At 39.8% G+C, this 27,954-nt stretch overlaps 1 protein-coding gene across 2 annotated transcripts in view; it reads left to right on the plus strand.

The window, feature by feature from the left end:
* Positions 1-19,034: 19,034 nt before the first annotated feature.
* The window catches only part of TOP2B (DNA topoisomerase II beta), a 60,917-nt gene continuing 51,997 nt past the window's right edge, over positions 19,035-27,954 (plus strand). For both annotated transcript variants that reach the window (XM_081825582.1, XM_081825583.1), the window contains exon 1: positions 19,035-19,750. In XM_081825582.1, coding sequence (XP_081681708.1) covers positions 19,688-19,750 — 63 coding nt within the window. In that variant the 5' untranslated portion in view covers positions 19,035-19,687. The remainder of the gene's footprint in view (positions 19,751-27,954) is intronic.

A 27,954-nucleotide genomic window follows, 5' to 3' on the forward strand; every position in this document is an offset into this window, starting at 1 on the left:
GAAATTCCTACACTGCCCTGTGCATTTATTTTCTGCTTCTGCCTCTACTTCACTGTTTCAACATGGAGCTCAAGGACTGCTTGCATTAGAATTATCTGGAGTGCTTGCTGTATGGATTCCTCACCCTCACCTCAGGTTCCTCTGCATCCCAACCAGGGCAGTGGGGGTGGGGGGGGTCGTGGCTTGGCACTCACATCTTTCAGCTCTGCAGATGTTTCGTAAAGAAGCTTAAGTTTGAATAAATTGTTGTTGCTGTTGCCTTAGCTCTGGTTCTCTTGTTCAGCTTCCCCTCTTACTTTTATCTTTAGATTTCTATTCCTATTCTTTCTCTTCCACTGATCCCTTCCATACCCTACCCTGCTCCCAACTCTAGCCCTTCCCTAATTCGTCTCTCTTTTCCTTCATGGCTTCTGTGATCCATCTGCCTGCCAGGATGGAAACTTTGGAATAGTCCCTCTTACAGTTCCTCTTGCCTTCCTCACTTCTATCTCAAGAGCCAGAGTCACTGGAAATCCTTCTGTTTAAAGTGTGAGGTGCGGTAGGTCAGGGCTACCCAATGGAGCCTGTCTGCAAGAGAAGCACCTTGTGCTTGGATAATCAATGCACTAACTCCTTTTTGATAAAGTATTGCTACAATTTTATACTCTGGTGCAAGCTCCTTAACTCTTCACGGACCAACAACAAACGTTTTGTGGAAGGCACTGTTCCACTAACCACATTTTGGTTATCTATGCTACTGATACATTTTTAAAGCTTTTTTGAGGCATTATCCATCCATTTAAGTACACAAAAAGTATATTCAGAGTTGTGCAACCTTTACCACAACCTATTTTATTTTATTTAAAGATTTATTTATGTATTTGAGAGAGAGAGAGACAGACACTGGGAGAGCACAAGCAGGGGGAGAGAGAGAGAGGGAGAGAGAGAAGCAGACTCCCCGCTGAGGAGGGAGCCCCAGGTGGGGCTTGATCCCAGGACCTGGAGATCATGACCCAAGCCGAAGGCAGATGCTTAACCATCTGAGGCACCGACGTGGCCATACCACAACCAATTTTAGAACATTTCTTCACCTCAAAAAGAAACTCAATACTTTGGCTATCACCCACCAGTCTGCCCCCCCCTCCCCCCCCCCCCAGCAGATCACGAATCTACTTTCTATCTCTGTGTATTTTCCTGTTCTGGATATTTTATATGAATGGAATCATGTAACGTGATCTTTTGTGACTGGCTTCTTTCACTTTGCATAATATTTTTAAAGTTGATCCATGTTGTAGCATGTTAGTACTTCATGCCTTTTATGGTCAAATAATATTTCATTGTATGGATATATTTTATTTATTCATTTATCAATTGATGGACCTATGGGTAGTTTCTATCTTTTGGATATTGTGAATAATGCTGCTATGAACATTCCTGTACAAGCTTTTGTGAGGATGTATGTTTTGAATTCTCTTGGGTGTACACCAAGGAGTGGAATTGCTGAGTCAAATAGTAATTCTATGTTTAATCATTGAGGAGCTGTTAGACTGTTTTCCAAAGCAGATGGACCATTTTATGTTTCTATCAGCAGCGTATGAGGATTCTGATTTCTCCACATTCTGTCAATACTTATTGTTATCTGACTTTTTGATTACAGCCATCCTACTGGGTCTGAATCACAATGGTATCTCATTGTGATTTTAATTGGCATTTCTTTGATGACTAATGAAGATGAGCATCTTTTCATCTGCTTATTGACTATCTTTGGAGAAAAAATGCAGATCCTTTGCCCCTTTAAAAATTGAGTTGTCTTTTTATTATTGGGAATTATAAGAGTTCTTTAAATATTCTGGAGACAAGTCACTTATTAGATATATGATTTGCAAAGATTTTCTCCTCTGGTTTGTCTCTTCAGTTTTGATAGTATCTTCGGCAGCACAAAAGTTAATTTTGATGAAGTCCAAATTGTCTATTTTTCTGCTGATGCTCATGCTTTTGGTATTACATTTAAGAATTCCCTCTGGGGGCACCTGGCTGGCTCAGTCAGTTAAGCGTCTGCCTTTGACTCAGGTCATGGTCCCAGAGTCCTGGGATTGAGCCCCGCATCGGGCTCCCTACTCATCAGGGAGTCTGCTTCTCTCTCTGCCCATCACCCCACTTGTGCTCGCTCTCTCACTCTGTGTCTCTCTCAAATAAATAAATAAAATCTTAAAAAAAAATTCCTTCCATGGGCACCTGGCTGGATCAGTTGGTAGAGCATGTGACTCTTGATCTTGGGATTGTGAGTTGGAGCCCCACATTGGGTATAAAAATTACTTAAAAATAAAATCTTAAAAAAAAAATTCCTTCCAAATCCAGGGTCATAAAGAATTACCCCATGTTTTTGTCTAAGAGTTTTATAGTTTTGACTCTGCCATTTAGGTCTTTGATCCACTTTTTAGTTTATTATTGTATACGGTGTGACGTCATATTATTGTATATGGTCCAGCTTCAGTTTTTTGTATGTGGCTTTCCAGTTGTTCCCATACTATCTATTGACAAGACAATTCTTTCCCTACTGAATAATCTTGGTACCGTCATTTAAAAATCAATTGAATATAGATATAAGGATTTATTTCTGGACTTTCAACTCTATTCCATTGGCCAATAACATTCATACTTAAGCCAGTTCAATACTGTCTTTTTAAAAATTAATTAATGTTTTAATTCCAGTGTAATTAACATACAGTGTCTTGTTAGTTTTAGGAGTACAATATAGTGATTCAACAAGTCTATACATTAGTCAGTGCTCATCATGATAAATATATCTTAATCCCCCCCCATCTTCCCTCTGGTAACCACCAGTTTGTTCTTTATATTTAGGAGTGGGGTTTTTTTTGTTTGTCTCTTTTTTCTTTATTTGTTTTATTTCTTAAATTCCACATATGAGTGAAATTATATGGTTTTTGTCTTCTCTATTTCACTTAGCATTATACCTCTAGATCCATCCATGTTGTTGCAAATAGTAAGATTTCATTCTTTTTTATGGCTGAGTGATATTCCTCTGTGTGTGTGTGTGTGTGTTTACATACCGTATCTTCTTTATCCATTCATCTATCAAAGATCACTTGGGTTGCTTCCATAATTTGGCTATGGTAAATAATGCTGAATGGCACCAGGATGACTCCATTGGTTAAGTGTCCAACTCTTGATTTCAGCTTAGGTCATGATCTCAGGGTGGTGAGATGGTGCCCCACCCAATGGGCTCTGCACTGGCTGTAGAGCCTGCTTGAGATTCTCTCCCTCTCCCTTTATCCCTCCCCGCTTCTAAAAAATAATAAAATAATGTTGCAATAAACATAGGGGTGTATATATCTTTTTGAATTAGTGTTATCGTATTCTTGGAGTAAATACCCAGTAGTGGAATTACTGATTCTGTTTTTAATTTTTTGAGGAATCTCCATACTGTTTTCCACAATGACTGTACCAGTTTTCATTCCCACCAATAGTGCTGAGAGTTCACATTATCTTGATTACTGTTGCTTTGTAGTAACTTTTGCAATTGGAATCGGGGGTCTTACAACTCTTCTATTTCAAGATTATTTTAGCTATTCTCAGCCCCTTAAATTTCATATGAATTTTAGATTCAGCTTGTCAATTCATACAAAGAAGTGAGCTAGGGTTCTGCTAAAGATTGCATTGAATCTGTAGATCAATTTGGGGATTATTATCATCTTAACAATATGAAGTCCTCCAACCCATGAACGTGAGATGTCTTTCCATTTATTTAGATCTTATTTAAGGTCCTTCAAAAATGTTTTATAGTGGGACGCCTGGGTGGCTCAGTCAGTTAAGTGTCTGCCATCGGCTGAGCCCATGATCCTGGGGTCCTGGGGTCCTGGGATCGAGTACGGCATCGGGCTCCTTTCTCAGCGGGGAGCCTGCTTCTCCCTCTTCCTGCCACTCCCCCTGCTTGTGCTTGCTCTGTCTCAATCTCTCTCTAACAAATGGGTAAATCAAATCTTTAAAAAAATGTTTTATAGTGTTCAGAGCATAAGTTTGGAAGTTTTGTTCAATTTATTCCAAACTTTATAGGTGTTGATTCTATTATAAATGGAATTGTTTTCTTTTTTTTTTTTAAATCATATTTCTGGACCATTTTGAAGATTTTATTTATTTATTTGAGAGAGAGAGAGAGAAACAGCATGAGAGGGGATAGGGTCAGAGGGAGAAGCAGGCTCCCTGCTGAGCCAGGAGCCCGATGTGGGACTCGATCCCAGGACTCCGGGATCATGACCTAAGCCGAAGGCAGTCGTTAACCAACTGAGCCACCCAGGCGCCCCTGGAATTGTTTTCTTAATTTCATTTTTGAATCATTCATTTATAGTTTTTTACTTATCAGGGACACAGAGGAAAATTCAACTGTTGTGGTTGCAGGGAAAACTTGGCTGATAGCCTGTGAGTGAGCATTTCTCAAAATGCACTCCTTCCAAAGCATCAAGTGTTCTGTGTCAAATAATTGTGGAATATGTTTACCTTCTTAAAGTCTTGTGATACCTATAAACATATAGAAGGGTCTGTGAAGTCAGGCAGCACCTTGAAGCTCTAAATCCTGTAAAAAGAAAAGCTCTTTTGTCTATTTTGAAGCTCTTATGTCTATTCACATAAACATGAATGCAAATGATTTTTTTATGATGTGCGAAGATACAGAATTTATGTGGCTGAGGTCTTAAAAGACAAAAGCAAGCTATTTCATAATTTTGCCTAGAGTAATCATTAATGGTTGGTCATGTTATCTGTCGTAAAATGCATCAAGTGCCAGTGAAAATATTTCTTTTTGAATGTGACATTTAACTTCAGCCAGTAAAATCCTGCCCTTTTGTTGAATTTTTTTCCCTTGGATTACATTTTCTAAATAGGTTTCCTACCTAAATGTTAATATCAATACTTGATAATAAGAGTAGGATACTTAAGACTGGAGGAATGGGGCCTTGGGGAACAATTAGATGAGTAAGAAGCACACAGTAATTTTAAATTTAAGAAGGTAAGGTATAAAAAAGCAACATAGCCTGAGGAGTTGGACATGCTCTTGTTTGATTCTTAGATCCACATGTATTACTTGAGAGATAGTGGACCTAATGGCTTCCCTGAATCTCATTAAAATGGTCTTAATAGCTATATCACTTTATCAAATGCATAGGATGGTACATACATAACTCAAATGAAAAATGGCTTTGTTTCCTAAAGTAGGAATATAGTATTTATTATTCCATTTTGCATGTATATATATATGTGTATATATATACACACATATATGTATACATATATATATATAAAATCTTTTTGGATCCTTCCAATTTGGGTCTGATTTGAAGGAAAACTGGAGTTTGAACTCTAGGACCCATAAAAAGCTTTGCTTAAAGAGTGGGTCCAAGCATTCCACTCATCTGAACTATACTCAAAGCTGGCCCCAGTAAAATTTGGAACTGGGACTCTTCTTCCAACTGCTTTCCTTGTAACTCATTCCCTCCCTTTCTCTGAAATACCAGTCTGTCCTGACAAAATCAACTTTCTGGAAAAAGTAATGTGTCAGTCTGTCTGAGCTGCTATAAAAAAATTCCAGAGCCTGAGTGAATTATAAACAACAAACATTTATTTCTCACCATTCTGGAGTCTGGTAAACCCAGGATGATGGCAGAGGCAGATTCGGTGTCCAGTGAAAGCTCTCTTCTGGGTTGCAGACAGCCAGCTTCTTGCTGTGTGCTCACATAGTGGAGGGGGCTAGGGAGCTCTGTCAGACCTCTTTTTTTTTTTTTAATTCTTGTTAATTTCCTTTAGCATCTAGTTTATTTCTGAGGAAAGTCAATGAACCTTGGCAATCACCACCCAATCTCATTGTCCTTATGGTTATTCTTGTGTTCCATAGTTTCAATTGCCTGATATACTTACTATACCAGTGGATACTGTGAGACAATTTGTATATTGTTTTTCTTCTTTTTTTGTGTGTTTCAAATTTTTATTTAAATTCTAATTAGTTAAGGGGTGCCTGGGTGGCTCAGTTGGGTAAGCATCTGCCTTCAGCTCAGGTCATGATCCCAGGGACCAGGATCAAGCCCTGCATCAGGCTCCCGGCTCAGTGGGGAGTCTGCCTCTCCCCCAGCTCATGCTCTTTCACTCTCACTCTTGCTCTTATATAAATAAATAAATAAAATCTTTAAATAAATAAATAAACTCTAGTTAGTTAACATATAATGTAATCCTGGTTTCAGGAGTAGAATTTAGTGATTCTATTGTCTTTCTTCTTATCATAAACATACATATTAATATTATAGTTTTGTAGATTGTTCTCCCCTGGTTTGCAACTTCCTCAGGGGCCACATTCAGTTTTTATGAGGGCATTAATTTCACTTCTCCCAAGGCATTAATCTCATTCAGGAGGGCTCCACCCTCTTGGCCTAACCATTTCCCAAAGGCCCCACCTCCTAACACCATCACATTGGACATTAGGATTTCAATATGAATTTTGGGAGGGCACTCACTTTCAAACCATAGCATAATGTAAAATTGGGCCAACAAGTTACCTGTAGCAGTGATGTTCCCAATTTTTCTGTTCCCTCTATGGACTGAAAGGCATTATTTCTAGATAAAGAAATGTTGGAACTTTTGTCATGGAGGCCATGAGAAGGTCTGAGTTCTGTTTTGAAGAGGTAATTCTTTCCGAATGTTGCTGGTTTTATTATGTTTGCCTGATGACCAATTCCATTACACCTCCTCTACTTGGTTCCCAATCACCAACTTTCTGGGAGCGGAAAGTATCAAGCTTGGGTTTTTGATGCTTTCTTGGCTTTACGTCTGATGCTAGGAAGTTGGGGTAGGAGGAGGACAGAGAACAGCTAGCTGCAAGGAGAGTAAGTAGACAGATGGAAAATATCAATAGAATTCAGACCTAACAATAAAGCTTAACTAGGTAGCTGCTAGTCTTTGTTATTACAAACTCCAATTTTTTTTTTTGTACTAGAAATAACAATTCTCCAAACATATCTGTTGACATGAAAATAGAATTACAGCAAGTTACTAGGGGCTCTGGTATCGATTTTTTTTTCTTTTATTCTTGACTTTCTTGCAATTTAGGTTTATTAGCAAACGATTTTGTGACTTGTCTTAAGCTGATGATTAAAATTTAACATAAAAAAATCAGTCAAGGAATAGAACAAGGGAATTCAGGAATGAGAACAAATCAATTCAACAAAAATTTCCCTGGTCCATGGGGTGGTCTTTAAGGAATAGGGAAAATGTAGGTGGCTTTTTCTGAGGAGAAGTGAAATGAACGGTCAGCTCATTCAGGGCCCAAATAGCCCTAATGCTAAGATATTTCTTTGGTGGGGACTCAAGGCTCAACTCTCACCAGTGGAAAAAGAAGTTGGATGATGAGATTAGGTGAAACTATAAGTTTCCCAGAATCATGACTTTCCCCCCATGACTTTGAAGAGGACGCTTTAATAAAAGGGTAAGATACCAAAATAACTTTTTAAACAGCAAGGGCATTTTTGACATTGCCAAAGCCAAGCACAAAATGGATCTAGTCACAGGTCTTTCTCCTAATTGTGATACTAGGATATTTTATTTTTTTGATCCTTACTGGCAAACAATGGATGCTCTCATTCAATGCTGTTGAAAGAAGTCTGGCTGCATTCATTCTTTCAGACGCCAACAGTGTAGGCAAAATATGAAATGTTTAGTATCAAGTTACAGAAAAGAAAGTTCCCTAAAGCTGTGAAAGGGAGAATGTAACTCATTGGTCATATTTCTCAAATGACTACTCTTACATTTGAATAATGGTAAGAGTCAAATCCTAGAAATATTTAGCTACAGAGGGGAATTGAATCCAAATTCCTTACATTTTACAGATGAAGAAACTAGAGACCCAGGGAAATTACGCTTCAGAACAAATGATGTAACGAATAAAACCTGTAAAAGTGACGCCAGGGCCTCCAAAACAGCTGTGAAGAACATCGTTTGAGATCAGTTCCTGGAGACGATTGAACAAACAAGAAATGTGAAAAAGTGAAAGTGGGAGAGAGCTTAATTAAAAAAGCAAGAATGTGGTAGTGTGTTAAATTCCTGCGAGAAATTCAAAACCAAGGTACTGGCCAAACACTTCAGGCTTTGGCTCTTCTGTATTATCAGATCTCCATAAGTAGGTGAAGCAATCGTTACATGGTTGTCAGAGGCCCTCTGGGAAGGGTCAGCTCAGCTATCAGGGAGATTACTTCACCACCAGTAACTGAAGAAAGCAGGGAATTTATGGATGAAGTGTTCAGAGAGACAGATTTTTAAAATGACAACCCATAAATGGTGGTTGCCTGGACGTAATATTAGAATCACTGGGATTTTTTTTTTTTTTTTCTGTTCTTAGAACTCTACTAGCAATCACTCTTGATTCATCATGTTATTCTCCATCAGGTTATTTATCAGAAGGGAACTTCTCATTCTACAGATAAGAAAATTAAGAACAAAATAGAGGCAGAGAATCAACAGTAACACGTCCTCTGTTAAGCTTCCAAAGCCTTGATTCATTGTTTAACCAGAGGTCCCATAATCCTCAATAAGGGGGGAATTTCAAGGCCAACACTGTGAAGGAGTCATTACTTGTTAGTAAGAGGGAGACAATAATAACCCTGACCCATTTTATCTCATTTTTCTAGGAATGAAAGAATGTACTGTAGTGTAGGAGACAAGTTATTACAATTTCCAACACATGGTCTCTAAAACCCTTTTCTGTAAGAATGAGCTAATACTAATAACATTAGAGCAAACAGAATAGGAAACTCCAAATGGGATCATGACACTCCACAGCTTAAAACCCCTTCAGTGTTTAAACATCCATGGACTTTTTAGGGCCAAAGATAAAAATCCCTAACATGTACTAATAGACCCTGCTTGATCTGACCCTGGCCATCGTCTGCTCACACTTCCTCAACTCTACTTCTATCCATCCTACCTGACAGTTTCACACATGCTATTGCTAGGCTCAGCCTCCTTTCTTGGGAAAACCTTCCCTACTCCCCACCCTCATGATGTTTTCCCCCACTAATCACAGTTATTTAAGCAACATGCTTAATGTCCTTCATAGAGGCATGCTCTATGCTTCCTGTTTACTCCTGTATCTCTAGCACCTGGTGTCCCAGCTGGCACATAGTAGGTGCTCAAATAATTGTGGAATGAAAGGCGATAACAGCTGATTTAAATACTTGACACAGGGCGCCTGGGTGGCTCAGTCAGTTAAGCCTCTGCCTTCGGCTCAGGTCATGATCCTGGAGTCCCGGGATCGAGTCCCGCATCGGGCTCCCTGCTCGGCGGGGAGCCTGCTTCTCCCTCTGACCCTCCTCCCTCTCATGCTCTCTGTCTCTCATTCTCTCTCTCTCAAATAAATAAATAAAATCTTTAAAAAAATAAATACTTGATACAAAGTAAATACTCAATATTAACAGCTATGTTAATTTTGAATTTGTTTTACTTTCCCTCTGTTGCTTCATTTGCCTTGTTATCAGTTGTTTGGTGTTACAAGATGTCGACCCAGCACTGGGGAGGAAATCTGGAGTACAGGGGACTAACAGTGCTACCATATGCAACAGGAGCTTGATACACATCTGTGCTCATTGACAATGATGATGGCAAAGCGGCCTGGCTCAGAAAGATCTAGAACCCCAACTTTGGGCCTACTACCAATATAAACTAGGTTAGCTCTTATTAACTATGGTGATACTATATTAGCTATCTGTTTAAAAATTCCTGAAGTTTTCTTAGTTTAAGTGTTTATCACAAATGACTTATTCTGCTATGGACAACTTTAGAAAGCAGAAAAGTTTTTAACTTTCTGTCAAAAGAAGCTGAAGAATGTTTATCAGAAATAAGGTATTTTTAATATCTAGTCTCAACAAATAGTGATATTCACTGTTCTGACTATCTCCTTTAGAGTGGGCCCTAAAACAACCTCCTGGGTAGTAAAATTATAGTAGGATTGGGAAGGAGATTAAAATCACAAACTCTGGAGGAGACAGAATTGGGTTCATATCTTTACGACTTACAGCAGCATGATATATCATCCTTGGACATATCAACCTTCCTAGCCTCCATTTGCTCATCTGTAAAATGTGGTTTATAATAAGCAATACCAACGTTTGGTGAATCCATCTGACATTGTTGAAAATAACAACATAAATATCCTTCTCTACCAGTGTTTCTCGACAGTGGTAGGAAGGAAGGATTTTGTCTTCCAGGGGATAAAATGTCTGGAGACATTTTTGTTCCAGTGGGGGTGGGTGGGTGGATGGGTTGGGGAGAGGTGGGATGCTACTGGCTTCTAATGGGTAGAGACCAGGAATGCTGGTAAACATCTCAAAATGCATATGACAGGTCTTCAAAGGATTATCAAAAAGTCAATAGTATTCCTGGCTGAGTGCCTGTTTATAATGAGGCTGCAAAACCCTGTTTATAGTGAAATGGTTAAATAATCAGGACAGTCATTAAAAGAATGAGATGATCTAGGGACAGACATAGAAAGATTGCCAGGAGATATAGTTAAAGTAAGTAAAGCAACTCGCAGAGTTGTATTTATAATATAATGCCATTAATAACTGACCTCTCTTCTGTGTGCCTGTGTGAGTTTCCACATACATATAAAAGATCTGGAAGGACACATACCAGCTTGTTAATCAGTGACAATTATGGGGGAAAAGACATGTTGAGGACTGTTTGCCTTTCTTAATCGACACACTTTTTAATGGATTTTTACAACCAGAAGGTATTACATTTATAATTTCGATAATTTTTATTTTTTTATATTTTAAAAATATTTTGTCAGAGAGAGAGAGCACACAAGCAGGGAGAGTGGCAGGCAGAGGGAGAAGCAGGCCCCCCACTGAGCAAGGAGCCCGATGCAGGACTGAAATCCAGGACTCTGAGATCATAACCTGAGCTGAACGCAGACACTTAACCCACTGAACCACCCCAGCACCCCTAATTTTGATAACTTTTTAAAAGAATTCCAAGCTCATGCAGGTCTCATGAGATCTAATGCAAGTAGATAATGCAAGTGATATGTTGGCCAAGTGCCAACAAACAGTAAGTACCAAAAAATAATAGTTACAGTTATTGTTTTGTTATTAGAAAAAGTCTATATTTCTTTTTTCTTGAAAATTGAGGGAGTTAGTTCAGGAAGTGAAGATATACAGGTAAGTATAGTAATTAGGGAATTTCATTAATGATTTTGTAGAACTTCAGATGTGGCAGTGTTTGTTTTTTTTAAATTATGTAAGTTTCATTTTGTGCTTATTGAAAGAACTCTTCAATCTTATGCATTTTGTGCACATAGAAAAGGGAAAACACTCATGAAATAAATAAGGCTATCCCTATCACTTCACATTCAGAGTACAGATCTTCTAATCACTGATGACCTCAGAGGCATCGATTTGGTCTTTCCACACACGTTTCCTTTCTTGTCGAGTGTTCGTGATACAGCGTTTTTTTAAAGTAAATTTTCAAATCAAAGCATAATGTCCATATAGAAAAGTGTACAGCTGGATGAATTTTCAAAATGAATAGAATCCTGTATTCACCACCTAGTTCAAAGAATAGATATTACCAGCACCCAGAGTCCTCCTCCCACAGGTAACCACATCCTGGCTTCTAGCATCATAGATTAGTTTTGCTTGTTTCTAAACTTTATAGCAAGGGAATCACACAGTACGTAGTCTTTTCTGTTTGACCTCTTTAACTTTACATTATATTGGAGAAATTCCTACATATTAGGTATAGCAGATCACTCATTTTCATTGCTAAACAGTAGTCTATTGTATGCATATACAATGCAGCCATTCTATCGTTGATGGACATTTGAATTTTCTAGTTTGAGGCTACTACAATGAACAGTGTTGCTCTGTACATTCTTATATATGTCTTTGGTATATATAAGTATGAATTTCTATCTGGACGTAACTAGGAGCAGACTTTTTGGTTCATTATTCGTGAGTGCTTAGCTTTAGCAGCAGCTACTAAACAGTGTTCTAAGGTGGTTTTTTACTAAGCTACGTATTACCAGCAGTATATGAGCTTTTCTGTTGCTCCACATCCTCACCAACAGTTGGTATTTTACTTTTAGCTATTCGGGTGGGATAGAACTCATTTTTAAATTTTAAGTACCTTACTAGAGCCTATTGCTCCCTTTTTTTTTTTAAGATTTTATTTATTTATTTGACACACAGAGAGAGAGAGAGAGAGGAATCACAAGTAGGCAGAGTGGCAGGGAGTGGCAGAGGGAGAAGCAGGCTCCTCGCTGAGCAAGGAGCCCGATGCGGGACTCGATCCCGGGATCCTGGGATCATGACCTGAGCCGAAGGCAGACGCTTAACGACTGAGCCACCCAGGTGCCCCGCTCCCTTTTTTTAAAAAAAAAAAGTATATGTTTTTGAGTGTATGTATTTGTTTTGGTGGAAAGCTATTCACCAAATTTTAATAGTAATTATTTGGGTGGTGGAACAATGGGTCATTTTGTTTCTTTGCTTTATATTTATTTCTACTTTTTAAATTTGTAAAAATAAACGTGTTGTGATAACAGAAATAATATAAAAAGTGGCAGTATTTCCCAAAGTCTTTTCATTAAAACGTAAATTCCAAGAGTGCTAATAGAGATTCCTGAAGATAGTTTCAAGGCTAAGTATGACTTGTTCACTGCAAGATTGCTCAGACTTAAAAATGCTAACGTGTTTTCTGACTACCGTACACATGTGTACCGTATAATAGTGTGCATGGTCTCTGGGACTTATAATTTCCAAAATACCCTTTTCTACCTCAGGGAACTGAGGTACTAACAAACTTTATTTGCAAAATGTTAAAATGGGAGGTCCAAAAATGTGACACATAAAAATAGATCACAATAAAGCAAATAATCCTTATAGCAGGAAGTGTCCACAAACATGTCTTCCCTGTGTGACTGAACACTTTGAGAATTTTTATGCTGCTTTCAGTGAATTTGAAGTTATCCAAAATATCAATCCAAGAGTCTAGTTCCATGGTACTTTTCTGTTTTTCCTCCTGTATTGGAAAGTTAGCTACTTTGAGTGTTACGATTATCACTCAAAGTAGCTAACTTTATGGTTTATGGGTTTAGATTATAAGGTTTAAAATCCTATAGATAGAGGTCACAGGACCCACAGCATCTGTGGCCTCAGGTTTTCTTTGATGATGGATCCTTCGGGCTCCAAAAACCAACTTATTTTATACCAAGGTAAGACAAAGCAGATTCAGGCTGGTTTCAAAGAGAACTTCCATTTGGCCGTGCAAATTGCAGATACTTGTCACCATAGTCCAACAATAAAATTTATCAACCAAAGGGTTTTACTGAGGGCCAGAATTATTATTTTTTTTTTAAAGATTTTATTTATTTATTCATTAAGACAGAGAGAGAGAGGCAGAGGGAGAAGCAGGCTCCCAAGGAGCAGGGAGCCCGATGTGGGACTCGATCCCAGGACCCTGAGATCATGACCTGAGCCGAAGGCAGACGCTTAACCATCTGAGCCACCCAGGCGCCCCTGAGGGCCAGAATTATTCACCAGTATTGCCAAGTTCCTAACACATTGCCAGATATGCTATGTTGCCAAGTGTGTTAGCCAACTTGGCAGCATTACAAAAGTGTGTGGTTCGGAGTAAGAGACTTGGGTTTGAACTTCAGTTCCACCACTGACTCCGTTCGGTGACTTTCTATGACATTTAGTGTCCTTGACTATGAAATAAGAATGAGAATACCTCTCTCTTAGGTTGTTGACAGTTAGTTAAGCTTACATGTGTGACAGTGCCTGCCCTGTAGCAAAGATAGCAGGGTTCTCAACGAATGGGGTTTCCTTCTTTGATGAAATGACGTGTAAGCATCGGCAATACAGCCAATCTACTTCCATAGCCAAAATGTATTTATTTCTCCAGTTTCACGCAATTGGAAATTCACACAATTTCACACATTTGTTATCGCTCTGTCTTCCCCCACCCCCACTTCTTTCTCCTGGTACCATAACCTCTTCTTTCTCTCCTCACACCGTTCTGTTTTTCATTCTCCAAAAGGAACAATGCTTCAACCAATTCTTGATAATGTTAACGATAAAGTTTAAGGTACTTTACCCTCTCTGTTATTCAAGCAAGAACACTTGAAAAAGCAAAAGACTTAAGGAACGTGACCACGTTTTAGGGCCATCCTTGATGGTGATGTTTTGCTTTGCGGAACTTCTGGCTTTGCCTCAAACTGATTCTTTGAGTAATTATTGAACACCTACTACATGCTAGGTAGTTTCTAAGCTTGGCTAGCACTGTGTAGTATACCCTTTACTGAACAGGCTGGTTTTCTCAAAGGCTATTTTAACTAGAAATCTGTTTTTTGAAGAGTCAGCATTCTTGGGCCTTCTTCTAGTTCTTTCCACATTCAGACAGCACTCTCAAAGCAAAGAAGAAAACTAGCAAAGATATCAGTGACATAAGATATCTGGGCTAATCTGTGCTTAAGTATTTTGGAAATAGGTAACAATTGCATTTTTACTGTTAATTGGTACACTAAGATCTTTTCAAAGTTCTGAATTTTAGTTATCACCTTAGATAACTTGCAGGCACCTCTTTTATTCTATTTCAGAAACCCCTCTAACTTGTAGGCTTTATATCTTAGATTCTTCTGGTGTAGATATTCCTTATACTTCCTGGGTTCCCCTCACCCATGACCATTAAGTTTTTAAATATACTACAGAATGAAAACAACTTGGCAACTCTAGCCTTAGAGTTCCCAGCTCTTCTGAAACGGAAACAGTTGAGTTAGGAAAGCCACTTTTATCTTCTTTCTTTAGATCTGAGTCTTATAAACCTACTGAGTAACTGAATCAGATGCCTCTGGGCAACCAGATTTTAAATGCAACTTAGCAATACACATTTGCTAGGATCATATAATATTCTGTTGGTGAAGATTATGTGAGTGATAGCATCTAATGTCCTCTAAAGCAAGGTTTTCTTAGAATAAAATGCTTCTTTGAAAGACCCAATATTTTCAAATTCCTTTTAAAGGCCAAGAACAGGCTTTTTAACTAAGGCACATGCTAATTATATTCTCCATATTATATAATTCAGTAGAGTAGTTAAGAGCCTTGAATTATTGCTGACCTATATCATGTAAAATAACTGAAAATGTCCCTTCTGTCTGTATAAGTAATTAGAGACCTCACCAGAGGATCAGCATAGCTTACTTGGCCAAAACCAATCAAAACAAACTCCTTCAAACCAAAAAAAAGTCAAACAAAACAAACATCCCATACTTATTATAGGGAGAAATTGGAGAACTTTAGCCTTTATCTGTCTTCCCAGTGGTGATAATACTCAGGAATGTGGTGATCACTGATATCTTCATCCATCCATAAACATTACCGTTGGTCCTTAGGTACCTTTTATTTATTTATTTATTTTAAGATTTGAGAGAGAGAGAGAGAAAATGAGCAGGAGGGGTAGGAGAGAGAGAATCTCAAGCAGACTCCCCATTTAGCACAGAGCCCAACACAGGGCTCAATCTCACAACCCTGAGATCGTGACCTGAGCAGAAACCAGGAGTCCAACACTTAACTGATTGCCACCCAGGCACCCCTTAAGTACCATTTTAAAAGTAAAAATATAAAATATTTGGGGCAATCAAATACTTCTGAAAATCAGTTAATAATCTATTATATTTACTATAGAAATGTTGAAATCCTAAAAGCTGCATTGATGGTAGCTTCCTTCTTTACCTTAAGTTCACTTCTAAGGAAATACAACACATTAAATTACATTTACAACATTTAATACCTGACAATATTACCTGGACAACCATTTTTTGGGTTTACTGTAGGCCAGACATGAATTTTTCTTGTTGTCTGCCTAGCTACTTTGTATATATAAAGGATCCATAAAAACCAATACAGTGCGAGATGCCTGGGTGGCTCAGTTAGTTAAGAATCTGCCTTTGGCTCAGGTCATGATCCCGGGGTTGCAGGGATTGAGCCCCACATTGTCAGGCTCCCTGCTCAGTGGGAGAATCTGCTTCTCCCTCTCCCTCTGTGGGTCCCCATCTCATGCTCCCTATCTCTATCTTGAGCTTGCGTGTGTGCGCTCTCTCTCAAATAAAATCTTTAAAAAGAAAAAAACTAATATAATGAGATGGAGAGGTCAACTTGCAGATATTGAATCTTCAATTCAAACATTAACTTACTTAAATGTTTAATAGATTAAAGATTCGTCCCCCAACCTCCTAACTGAATCTCAGTGTTGGAACAATACATGATTTAAATGGAAACTCTTTTGAAATTTTGCCAGGTATCTAGAAGTATAGTTTTGAATTACAATCTTCTTAATTTATTTATTGATTAAATTACGTGCTGTGTATAATGTGCAATGATAGGTGTGACTCATCAGGTAAACTGTAAATTAAATAGCAAATGAATAAATATCAAATTGCTTTTGACTTAAAAGATTAGCTCAAAACTTTGTAACACAAGGTGTGAACTCAAGGCAGAGACCACATCTTCATTGCATTTTTGTATTCCCAGGTCCTGAGTACCTAACACACAGAAGACATTTAATAAATACATATTTTTTTATTGCTATCATAGGGAAACATAAAATCTAAAAATAAAAATTCTTAAGTAGTTAGGATAAGCTCCCATGGAAGCTACTCAAAAAGCTTGGTTAAAGACCTTTATTTTTACAGTTTATAGAACTGACTTTGATTTCTACAATTTTTTATTTTGGCTGGTGTTTGCTATGGGACAGAAATTAAGTCTTTAAATGTAATATGCGCATATGAATAACATAGTATTCCAAACAAGACAAACCTGATATAGAAGATTTTTAATGTGGCAATTATTGCTATAATTACTCTGTATATAAATGAAAAGTATTTGACAAAGCCCTAGATGGGAAAGCTGTGCTCAAGTTGGGCATAGCCAATTTTATTATAAAGATAATAAATGTTAAGTCTTTTGCACACAGTTAAAAAAAAATGAAACAAAACAGTTCTTCAAGAGCTGAGATACTTTTGATCTAGATACTTTCTCCCATTCCTCATGAATTTCTGCCTTAAGCTGTTGATTTGCATGTATATTCAACTACTTTGTGTTTCTTTTCGGTAAGTCAGTATTTTCATAATAAAATAAGTTACATTTACTACAGTGTCTTCACACTTAGAAGGCAAAGGCTCAGTGGTTTACATATGAGGCAAGTGAAAAGATAAACATGAAGTTCCATTAATTAACCTGAGTTTTGAATATATTGTTTTAGTCATTCAAAATCTGAGGCTGAAAAGCTTTGAAAACTGAAGTTTGAAAAAGGAGACGGTTATATATTTTATAGCTTGGCTTCTACTTAATGCATATATCTTTACAAAAAAACCCTCACAACCTTTAAAATTACTTATCCCTTTCAAACTTATAAAATATATGTACTTTGAAGTGTAAAGTCACAGTGAGCACAAGAGCAAAAACTCTCATTTTAACAAGGCACAGACAGGCTCAGGGAAGTCAAATAACAAGGCACAAATACTTAGTTGGTCAGGTTCTGAGCACAGATTAGCCGTGGTCTGCCTGATTTACAAGCTTGCACCTCAAGTTCAAGGTAAAGAAAGGCTTCACTGTTCTAAACCAAAGTCCCAAATATGCCAGAATTACATGGCCACTAGAGAGCCAATTAAGAAAAACTGTTTAAATTATTTCCATGTTTCAGAGTTCTCCACCTCCCTGGACTCAGCAGGCAGTTAAAATATGTGACCTGAGACATTTTTGTTTTCCCTTGAGAGGAAATGCACAGTTGGAAGAGAAGTTCACAAAAACACCTTTTCCACAAAGCAGCAATACGGCTTTTATCTTTTTAAAAAGCTCTCTTGTCACAGCCATTTGGTGGCAATTCATGCCTTCAAGTACTCATTTTAGTGTTAGTTAACTCCCTTTTAATCCGTCTCACAAGCCAGCTGATAAATGACTTGAAATCGGGGGCCCTGTTTTTATTTAGAACCCATTGCAGAGCCTGGCACAGAGTGGCAGAGTGTGCATCCAATCAATACTTGTTGAATGGAATTACACTGAAAAGCACGGTGAGCTAAAGCCTCTTCCATCTGCCAAAGACTTTGGTGCGGCTATATGGGTAATTTTCTTTCTTAGAAAGCTTTAACGTGAATGAAATTATTCCTTAGTGGGCATTAGAAAATTCCACTGAAAGCAGTTTAAAAAATTAAACATGCCCTCGTAGAGGTAGCTGGACAGATGAGAACGAAAAGTGACAGTGGCAAATCCGCATTGTTCAGAGAAGAGAGAAAGGTCAACAAAGAGTAGAAACGGAACCCTCAACCCACCCTGCATTCTTTCCCTGGAACGTTCTCTGTGCATCCCTTATCATTCAAATTCTTTAAATGCAGTTTCCCTGAAACTGACCGTATCCCATTGAGGGTGAGGGGAGGACAGGAGAGGGAGGGAATGAGATGGAGGAGGGGAAGGTCTGGGCAGAGGATTCTTTCGACAGCAGCGTCCACTTGGAGCCTTGGGGGGGCCGGGGTCACGGGGCCCTCCTTGCACCAGTGATCTACAACGTCTTGCCTGCGGTTTACAACCGCTCTTTAAAAATACTTTCCCTTTGGGACTGCCCTCAGCTTCTTCCTGCCACCCCCCTTCTCCCCCTCCTCCCCCCACAGCGGCCCCAGGCAAAGAAATGCCTTGGCTTCGCCGGCAGGTCTTAGAGTAAACAGCACGCTCGGAGGATTACAATCGACCCGAGGCCGATTCGACCCTTTCCTTTTGCCGCCCTCGAATGACCCTTGACAGCAGCCCCTGCTCTCCCCTCAAATGGAAAACCGACAGACACACACACAAACAAAAAACCCCAAGTCTTCCCTTCGGTTGCTACCCGCAATGACGTTTCCCCCTCGGGTCCCGCCCCTCCGGGGGCTTGGAATTTTGGGATTGGCCGAGGGGTTGCGGCGGAAAGGCCCCGATTGGGCGCCGAAGCGCTGACTGACAGCGGGGCGGCCGCCGCGCCCTCCTTCCCTCCCGCCCTCCCTGGTGTGCGAATGTGTGTGTGCGGTGTTATGCCGGACAAGAGGGAGGCGACCGCGGCGGCGGTGGCTCTGTTTATTGTCCCTCTCGGTGTGTGGATGTGAGGAAGTCGGGGGTGCAGCGCGGCCGACGAAGGCGGCCTTTGAGGCGGCGGCACCGGCGGCAGCGGCGACTCCGGCAACCCGAGCGGCCGGCCTTAGCGGAGTGTGAGGAAGGACAAGGCGCCTTTGCGTCCCCGCCACGTCTGGACGCCCCGGGCTCTCCGGCTGCTCTCGCCGCGCGCCCCTCCGGGCCTCGGCCCGGCTTGCTGCGGCGCCCGCGGGCGGGCGAGGAGGAAGCACCGCGGCTCAGGCGCCCCCGGCCGCCTGCTTCCTTCTCCACCTCTTCCTCAGCGGCTGCCCTAGGCCCGGGCGACGCGGCCGCCGCGCCTCGAGTTTGAGGGCGCCGGGCGGCGCGGCCTCCTCGGCAGGCTCGGCCGGGCGTCCGTCCCGGGTCTCGGCGATGGGGCGCGGGGGGCGGCGCCGCTAGGAGCACGGCGAGCGGAGCGGTCGGTGCGGAGCAGAGGGGCCCGGCGGCCGGCAGGGAGGCGGGAGCGGCGGCCGCGGCCTCGGGGCCTGTGAGCGGAGGCACCCGCCATGGCCAAGGCGGGCGGCGGCGGCGGCGCGGGAGCCGGCGGCAACGGGGCACTGACCTGGGTGGTGAGTGGCGGACGACGGGGGGGGGGGGGGGGGTCCCGGGCGCGGTATTGTTCCCGGCCCGCGGCAGCGGTGGAATTCCGCCGGGCCGTCCCGGGGTGGGGGTGGGGGGGGGGAAAGGGAAAAGAGAGGGAAATCCGGCGTCCCGAACGGGCGCCCCGTCGGGGCTTCTGCCCGCAGAATCCCCCGCTCCCCGCCCCTTTTCTTTCTTTACCTCTACGAAGGCTCCGGCTGCGGGAGCATAATGTGCACTTGAAACTTAGGAGGACAAACCATGAACCTGACATGAAGCCCTCGCTTCATCTTTTTTCCTCTTAGAATCTTCCGGGGCAGTCGGGCATAAGATGATGGGTATTGGCAGTAAGGCTTGTGTGTTTCTGTAGGTCAGCACTTTTATCTAAATGTGGCTTAAGAAAATTCCGGAGAAAGGTGTGTGTGTGTGTGTGTGTGTGTGTGTGTGTATTGTAAATGCAAATGAAACCACTTCTGATGCTCTAACCTCTCAAAGAAGAAAGGATTTGGTGGGGAATTAGTCTAAGGCAATTTACACTTCAGAGTCTCATACGATTGAAAGCACATTCGGAATGGCTGTTTCACAGCAGTTAATATACTGTAGATCGTCCATCTGTCAGGGTGGGATTATTAAAAGAAGCGTTCACCTGCGTCAGCATCGCAGGTGAAACGGGGTGGGGGCCGAATGGAGAGTGCTGGAGAGGTGAGTGAAGTGCTTAGTCCTGGAGTTAAAGGATTTCGGTACTCTGTTCCTGCTGGGAAGTAGTAGAGGAGGGAAGACCTAGAGAGATCCGATTCCCACGGCCGATCGATAATTCACCAGCATTTCACTTGCTCAGCATAGAGTTCAGAGCAGGGTCATTTCCTACACAAAAAAGCCCAGCTCAGCCAACCGACTTGGCTTCCAGGAGAAACATTTAAGAAGCGTTACATTTAACAGGGACTTTCGATGGATCCTCCCTTTTTTCAGAACACCGGAGGAAACTTTCATACTGACATTTTTATTACTAATTCTTCATTTTCTCTTTGCTTGGGCAAGGTTTAGGGGAGTTGAGTAGCAGTTCTGCTATATTAACAAGTCCTTGTAAAAAAGCATGTTACTGACAGCAGGAAAACATTTTAACCATTTATGTTTGGTGCCAAGGTGCTTTGCAAAATAACTTCCCAGGCTCTTAATTGTTGAATTTTCTGAATTTTGTATGTTACTCCAATAATGCAGTGTGAACAGACCAGAGCCGGGAGAGAGAAAATGCCAGATTATAAATTAGTGGTCCATGTGGGCCATTCCCAGAGGGGGGGAAGGCATAAATGCAAGATAATGATTTTTAAAAATGGGCGGCCCTTATCCCTGTTTTAGTAAAATCAAACAACTTCTGAAAGTTGAGTTAGCCAGATGGTTCTCATTCACTTTGGAAGTGCTGAGGCCTGATTTGTGTTTCTGAGGACCTCTGATTCTGTAATGGTAAACATTTTGCTCCAAGATTGAATTGGTTGGCATTTGACATTTGATAGCAGTATTTGAATTTACTGTTACTTAACTTTGTAGATAAATGACCACTTTTTCTTTCAAGCTCAGTAGGCAACTCATTTACATAAAAAATTCATGAAACTTAGAGGGTCTCATTCAGTATCAGAAAAATTCAGTTGATAATAAAATTGACTTATTTATTAAAGATTTTTTCATTATAAAATGAATATGGGAAATACAGTAGAGTAAAAATAACTTATTCTTTTATTTACAGATTCTATCCTCTTGTTGAATTAGAAGTTTATAAAAAGATAATCACTCCATTAAGTCTACTTTATGATTTGATTCTTGCTTTAAATTTGTCAGATTATATGAGCATCTTTATGTCCTTAATATACATTATTGATCATAGACTACTCTAATTTTATGGGAGGCAATATAGTGAAGTGGTTATGAGCATGGACTTTTATGTCATATTGATGTAGATTCAGATCCTTTCTCCAACACATATTGCAAAAGGGGCCTAACCTTTCAAAGCCTGTTTTCTCATCTATAAAATAAGGTTGCATTGAGAATTAAATAAGATAGCATATGTAGCCAGTGCTGGGCTTAGTAAATGTTTTTTGTTGGTGGTGGCGAAGTTCAAGAAATGTACATTCAGAATAACGAAGTTGGCTTTTACATGAAGTGCTTTTAAACCAGGGTGAAAGCAAATTATTCCTTTGAAAGAATTCAGGGATTTGTTTCAGTGGTCATCTATTTCTGCAGAGGGGTAACTTTGCCTCCTTGTTGAAACTGGTGTTATGTTGCCACCTGCTTGTGGGTAACAGGAAGAAATAAAAATGGAAATAGTCTCTGATACCATTCTTTTGAGAGGGGGATGGGTAATGCCATGTGTTGCTGGTATTAACTTCTGTTGGGATGCTTGCCAGCATGTAGTAGTAACATTGTCACGGCATGAAAGTTTACATTTTAATACCTGAAACCACAAAGCAAAGTGGTTTAAGATTGACATTAACTTCTCCTTTTAATAATGTATTTGGTTTGTGTTTGATTTGCAGCATCTTAAGCAGATTTTTTAAAATCTTAAAAAAAATGAAAAATATAGTAAACTATTTTGAGTTAACATTGACAACAGCTATGAAGGCTTCCTGAACCAAGCAGAGTTTATTGAGTTAACTTTTAGTTGGTAAAGCTTTGATTGGTAGACGCTGTAGTCTATTTCATTAAGTCATTTATAATTTTTAAGTGGTTGTAAAAATTTCTGTGGAAGTACTAGAATATAGTTAATCACTATGTGAATATTGATCTTTTTTTCTAGAATACTCTAACTTGGTAGATTAAAAGATATTATAATTAAAAATATTAAGCATATAAAAAAGTGGCCAGAATAATATAAGAAGCCTTCCTCCGTTTATCACATTTCAACAATTACCAACTCAAGATCACCCACTTCACCTATAAATATTTAAGTATTTATCTCTAAAACATAAGATTCTTTAAAAAATAAAACCACAATTAACATTGTAGTTTTTTAAAAAGTAAGTCAATGGAATATAAAACATACTTTTTTTACTGTATATTTCTAATTCAAAACATAATTGTATATTTAAATAGTGTTTAAAGATTTGTATTAAGAACCTTGCTTTAGTGGCTCATTATTGTAAGTCTGAACTCCTCAACTAGACTTTCAAGCCAATTCATTCATAAACTATGTGCCCTCTCAATTGAAATTTATTTTGTATAGTCTTCATAGTTAAATTTATCTCTTCACTGTCCCTTGAACATCATGGTTGTGTGTGTGTGTTTTTAAGATTTTTATTTATTTGAGAGATTGAGGCAGAAAGAGCTAAGAGCGCGAGAGTGGGGAGGAGAGGGAGAAGAGCTAAGAGCACGGGAGTGGGGAGGCTGAGCAGGGAGCCTGATGTGGGGCTCAATCCTAGATCCCACGCCTAACCAAGTGAGCCACCCAGGCGCCCCCCTCATGGTTGTTTTTGTCACGTTGCTATGCATGCTTACCTTCCGTCAATAATGCCTCTTTCTCTTCTCTTTGCCGGTCTAAATCTTAATTACTCTTCAAGGCTAGCTCAGTCTCAACAAAGTTTCATCCTCCAGTTTACGCTCATCTTTTTCTGTTACCCTTATGGGTCAAAAAACATAAATGTCTTTTTATGTAACTTTCATGCATGATAATTTTGTCTTAACAATTAGATTATAAACTCCTAAAGCCAGAGACCACGTATTGTACCTACTTGTATCCTTATACTGTTTAGAAAAGAGCTGGATTCATAATCCAACCTCAGTTATCTTAACAGATTGGATAATTGACATACTAACTTCCTGAAAAGTCTCTCATTATTTTTTTAAAGATTTATTTATTCGTTTGAAAGAGAGAAGGAGAGAGAGAGAGGCAGGGGGAGGTAGGTAGGGGCAAAGGAGAGAGAATCCTCAGGCAGACTCCCCGCTGAGCACAGAGCCCATTGTGGGTTTGTGCGGGTTCTATCCTAGGACAAAGGTGCCCCCAAAAGTCTATCATTATTAAGACAAGTGATCAGGTAGCAGTGTTCTTTAGATACATTCTCAAGTAACAGTAGCAGTACTTCGCAACTGTAATTATAATTGGTACTAACTTTTCTGAATGGAAGTGAGTGTTCACTTGTAGTTTTAGATCTGTTAATTACTTAGGTCTCAGTAGTTACATTTTACCAAGGACATAAAAAAAATAAGCCTCTTTCTGAGTTTTTTAAAAATAGGACCCCCTTTAGAGAAAAGGTGAGATCAGTATAATTATTTTCACTTGCAGAGAAGGAAACCGGTTTAGAGATTAGGTAACTGTTAATCACCTGGCTAAGGCAGAGATGGGATTGAAACCAGGTTTATCTTCTTAGCCATGATTTATATAGCCCCCAGCCCCCCACTTTAAAAACATTGAAAGCCAAAAAACCTGAGGTGCCTGGATGGCTCAGTAAATTAAGCCTCTGACTCTTGGTTTTAGTGCAGGTGATGACCTCTGGGTCATGAGATCTGTTCTCAGTAGGCAGTCTGGTGGAGATTCCCTCTCCCTTTCCATCTCACTTTACCCCTCCCCCGTTTGCGCCTGCACAAAATAAATCTTTAAAAAAAAAAAACAAAACAAAACCAAAAAACCTCATCGTTTATACCTGGTGTGACAAGATTACAAAAAAGCCTTCTGGGATATACTTGTATCTCTTTGTAATAACCTTTCTTTTACTTTCACACAAAAAGCTAGGAAATATCCTTTTCAGGGTATATGTATCTTGTTTAACAACGCTTTTTTAAGATTATGGGCTATGAAATCAGATCACGTGGTTTCATAATTCAGCTTCTTCAAGTACTAGCTTTGTTAGCTTTGGGAAAACACTTCTTCAGACTTCCATTTCCTCATCTGTAGAAAGGGAATCATGATAGTGATGTCTGCTTTATGGAGCTTTTATGAGGGATTGATTGAGATTATCCATATACTTCCCATAATGCTGCCACATAATAAGCCCTCAAGTGGGTACACACCCATGTGTCTTTTTTTCAAATCATTTGAAAAGAACTTTCCTATCTTTTGCCTCAGAGTGAGTTTTTTTTTTTAATGTGAAATCACCACAATAAGCCAACATTCATCACCACAGAGTTACAATTTTTTTCTTGTGATGGGGACTTTTATTTATTCTCCTAGCAACTTTTAAATATACAGTGCAGTATTGTTAACCATAGTCACCATGCTGTACATTACATTCCCAGGACTTCTTATTTTATAACTGGAAGTTTGTACCTATTGATCACCTTCAACCGTGTTGCTCCCTCTAGCCCCGAATTCAGGATTTTTGTTTTGTTTTTAGAGTCCACGTATAAGTAAGATCATACAGGATTTGTCTTTCTCTCTTTGACTTATTTCATTTAGCATAATGCTCTCAAGGTTCACTCATGTCGCAAATGACAAAAAGTTCCTTCTTTTTTTATGATGATATTCCTGTGTGTGTGTGCGCGTGTGTGTATACTACATTTTCTTTACCCATTTATCACTGGGTACTTAGGTTGCTTGTGTGTCTTGGCTCTTGTAAATAATGCTACAGTGAACATGGGGATGCGTATATCTTTCCAAATAAGTGTTTTTGTTTTCTTTGGATAAATGCCCAGAAATGGAATTGCTGGATCATGTGGTAATTCTGTTTATAATTTTTTTGAGGAAACTCCATACTGTTTTCCATAGTGGCTACACCAATTTACATTCCTACCAACAGTGCACGAGGGGTCCCTTTTTTCCACATTCTTGTCAACACTTGTTATTTCTTGTCCTTTTGATAATAGCCATCCTGACAAGTGTGAGGTAGTATCTTATTGTGGTTTTGATTTGCATTTCCCTGATGATTAGTGATGTTTCATGTCTTTTCATGTGCCTTTTGGCCATCTGTATGTCTTCTTTGGAAAAATGTTTATTCAGATCCTCTGCCCGTTTTTTAATCTGATTTTTTCTTGCTGTTGAGTTGTTGGAGTTCTTTATATATTTTGGGTATTAACCCCTTATCAGATTTATCATTTGCAAATATTTTCTCCTATTCAGTGGGTGCCTTTTCGTTTTTGTTTGTGGTTTCCTTTGCAGTGCAGAAGCTTTTTAGTGTGATGTAGTCTTATTTATTTTTGCTTTTGTTGCCTTTGCTTTTCGTGTCAGTTTCAAAAAAAAAAAATCATTGTCAAGACCTTCATCAAGGAGCTTCTGTACAAGTCTTTAATTCATTTTGAGTTAATTTTTCTGTATAGGTAAGGTAGGGGTCCAGTTTCATTGATGCATGTGTCTGTCCCGTTGTGGCTGTGCCAGCACCACGTATTTATTGAAGAGACTGTCGTTTCCCCATTTTATATTATTGGCTCTTTTATCATAAATTAATTGACCACATATGTGTGGGTTTATTTCTGGGCTCTCTGTTCTGTTCAGTTGGTCTTTTTTATGCCAGTACCGTACTGTTTTGATTACTGTGGCTTTTAATATAGTTTGAAACTGGTGACTGGGATACCTCTAGCTCTTTTCTTTTTCAAGATTGCTTTGGCTATTTAGGGCCTTTGTGGTTCCATACAAATTTTAAGATGGTTTTATTTCTGTGAAAAATGCTGTTGGAATTTTGATAGGGATAAGGACTTTTATTTTTTACTTTTTATTTATTTTTTAAGACAGAGTGAGAGTGGGGAGGGGCAGAGGGAGAAGGAGAGAATCTTAAGCAGGCTCCATGCTCAGCGCAGAGCCTATTGCTGGGCTCAATCTCATGACCCTGAGATGATGACCTGAGCCAAAATCAAGCATTGGACACTCAACCAACTGAGCCACCCAGGCTCCCCTGTAGTAGGGACTTTTAAACAATATTAATTATTCCAGTCCATGGGCATGGAATGTCTTTCCATTATTTCTGTCTTCAGTTTCTTTTCATCAGTGTCTTAGTTTTCAGTGTATGGGTCTTTCACCTCCCTGGTTAAATTTATTCCTAAGTATTCTTTTTGGTTCAGCTGTAAATGGGATTGTTAATTCCTCTTTCTGATAGTTTATTATTGTACAGAAACACAACAGTTATGTGTATTGATTTTGTTTTGTTTTTTTATTTTTTTTTTAAAGATTTTATTTATTTATTGGAGAGAGAGAGTGAGAGAGAGCATGAGAGGGGAGAGGGTCAGAGGGAGAAGCAGACCCCTCGCCGAGCGGGGAGCCCGACATGGGACTCGATCCTGGGACTCCAGGATCATGCCCTGAGCCGAAGGCAGTCGCTTAACCGACTGAGCCACCCAGGCGCCCTGTGTATTGATTTTGTATTCTGTGACTTTACTGGATTGGTTTGTTTTAATAGTTCTTTGTGGAGTCCTTAGGTTTTTATTTTACATGTCATCTGCAAATAATGACAATTTTATTTCTTGCTTTCCAATTTGGATGCCTTTTAGAGAAAGTGTACTTTTTATTTTCACAGTGGACATTTAAACATTCCTTATGATCTTAAGTATCCCTCACCTTCCGTCTCTTTCCTTGTCCCTTGGTGTGGGAGGGCATTTCTTGAAGAGCATAGACGGAAGACAAAGTGTTGGTTTTGTTTTCATTAATGGTGGATAGATAGCCTGGCCCTCTCTATTGTTACATGGGTGAAATATGAGTGAAAGGAACATCAAAGCATGGCTGACTTGAGGGAGTTTCAGAAGGGGAGGAGATGAAACAAAAGGGTAATGTGAAGTCTGAGGGGGTCGTTTATACAAGATAGGAGAAGAGGCTTGTTGCCAAGGTTTTGCTAGTGCCACTCTTGTTGGCTTGGTGATGGTGAGATTTCTGTGCCGATTATGTGAATGAGTGGCTCAGTTCCTTTTTAGCACCAACTGGCAAACCATCTCCTTTCCCCTCTTTGGCAGCAGTTCATTCTCTCACAGAAAAACAGGAACTGGGTGATTGCCCCAAATTGCTATATCTCACGTGACAATTCTGCATGGAAGAATCTTTTTTTCTTTCTTGACAGGATGATCTTGGTACATATTCAATCTGAAATAAAAAATTTGTTTTATGGGGCGCCTGGGTGGCTCAGTCATTAAGCGTCTGCCTTCAGCTCAGGTCATGATCCCAGGGTCCGGGGATCGAGCCCCGCATCGGGCTCCCTGCTCAAGCGGGAAGCCTGCTTCTCCCTCTCCCACTCCCCCTGCTGTGTTCCCTCTCTCACTGTCTCTGTCTGTCAAATAAATAAATAAAATCTTA

The sequence above is a fragment of the Leptonychotes weddellii genome, chromosome 1, assembly GCF_054177405.1.
Source record: "Leptonychotes weddellii isolate Sample4059 chromosome 1, ASM5417740v2, whole genome shotgun sequence".
In the NCBI taxonomy this organism is placed as follows: Eukaryota; Metazoa; Chordata; class Mammalia; order Carnivora; family Phocidae; genus Leptonychotes; species Leptonychotes weddellii.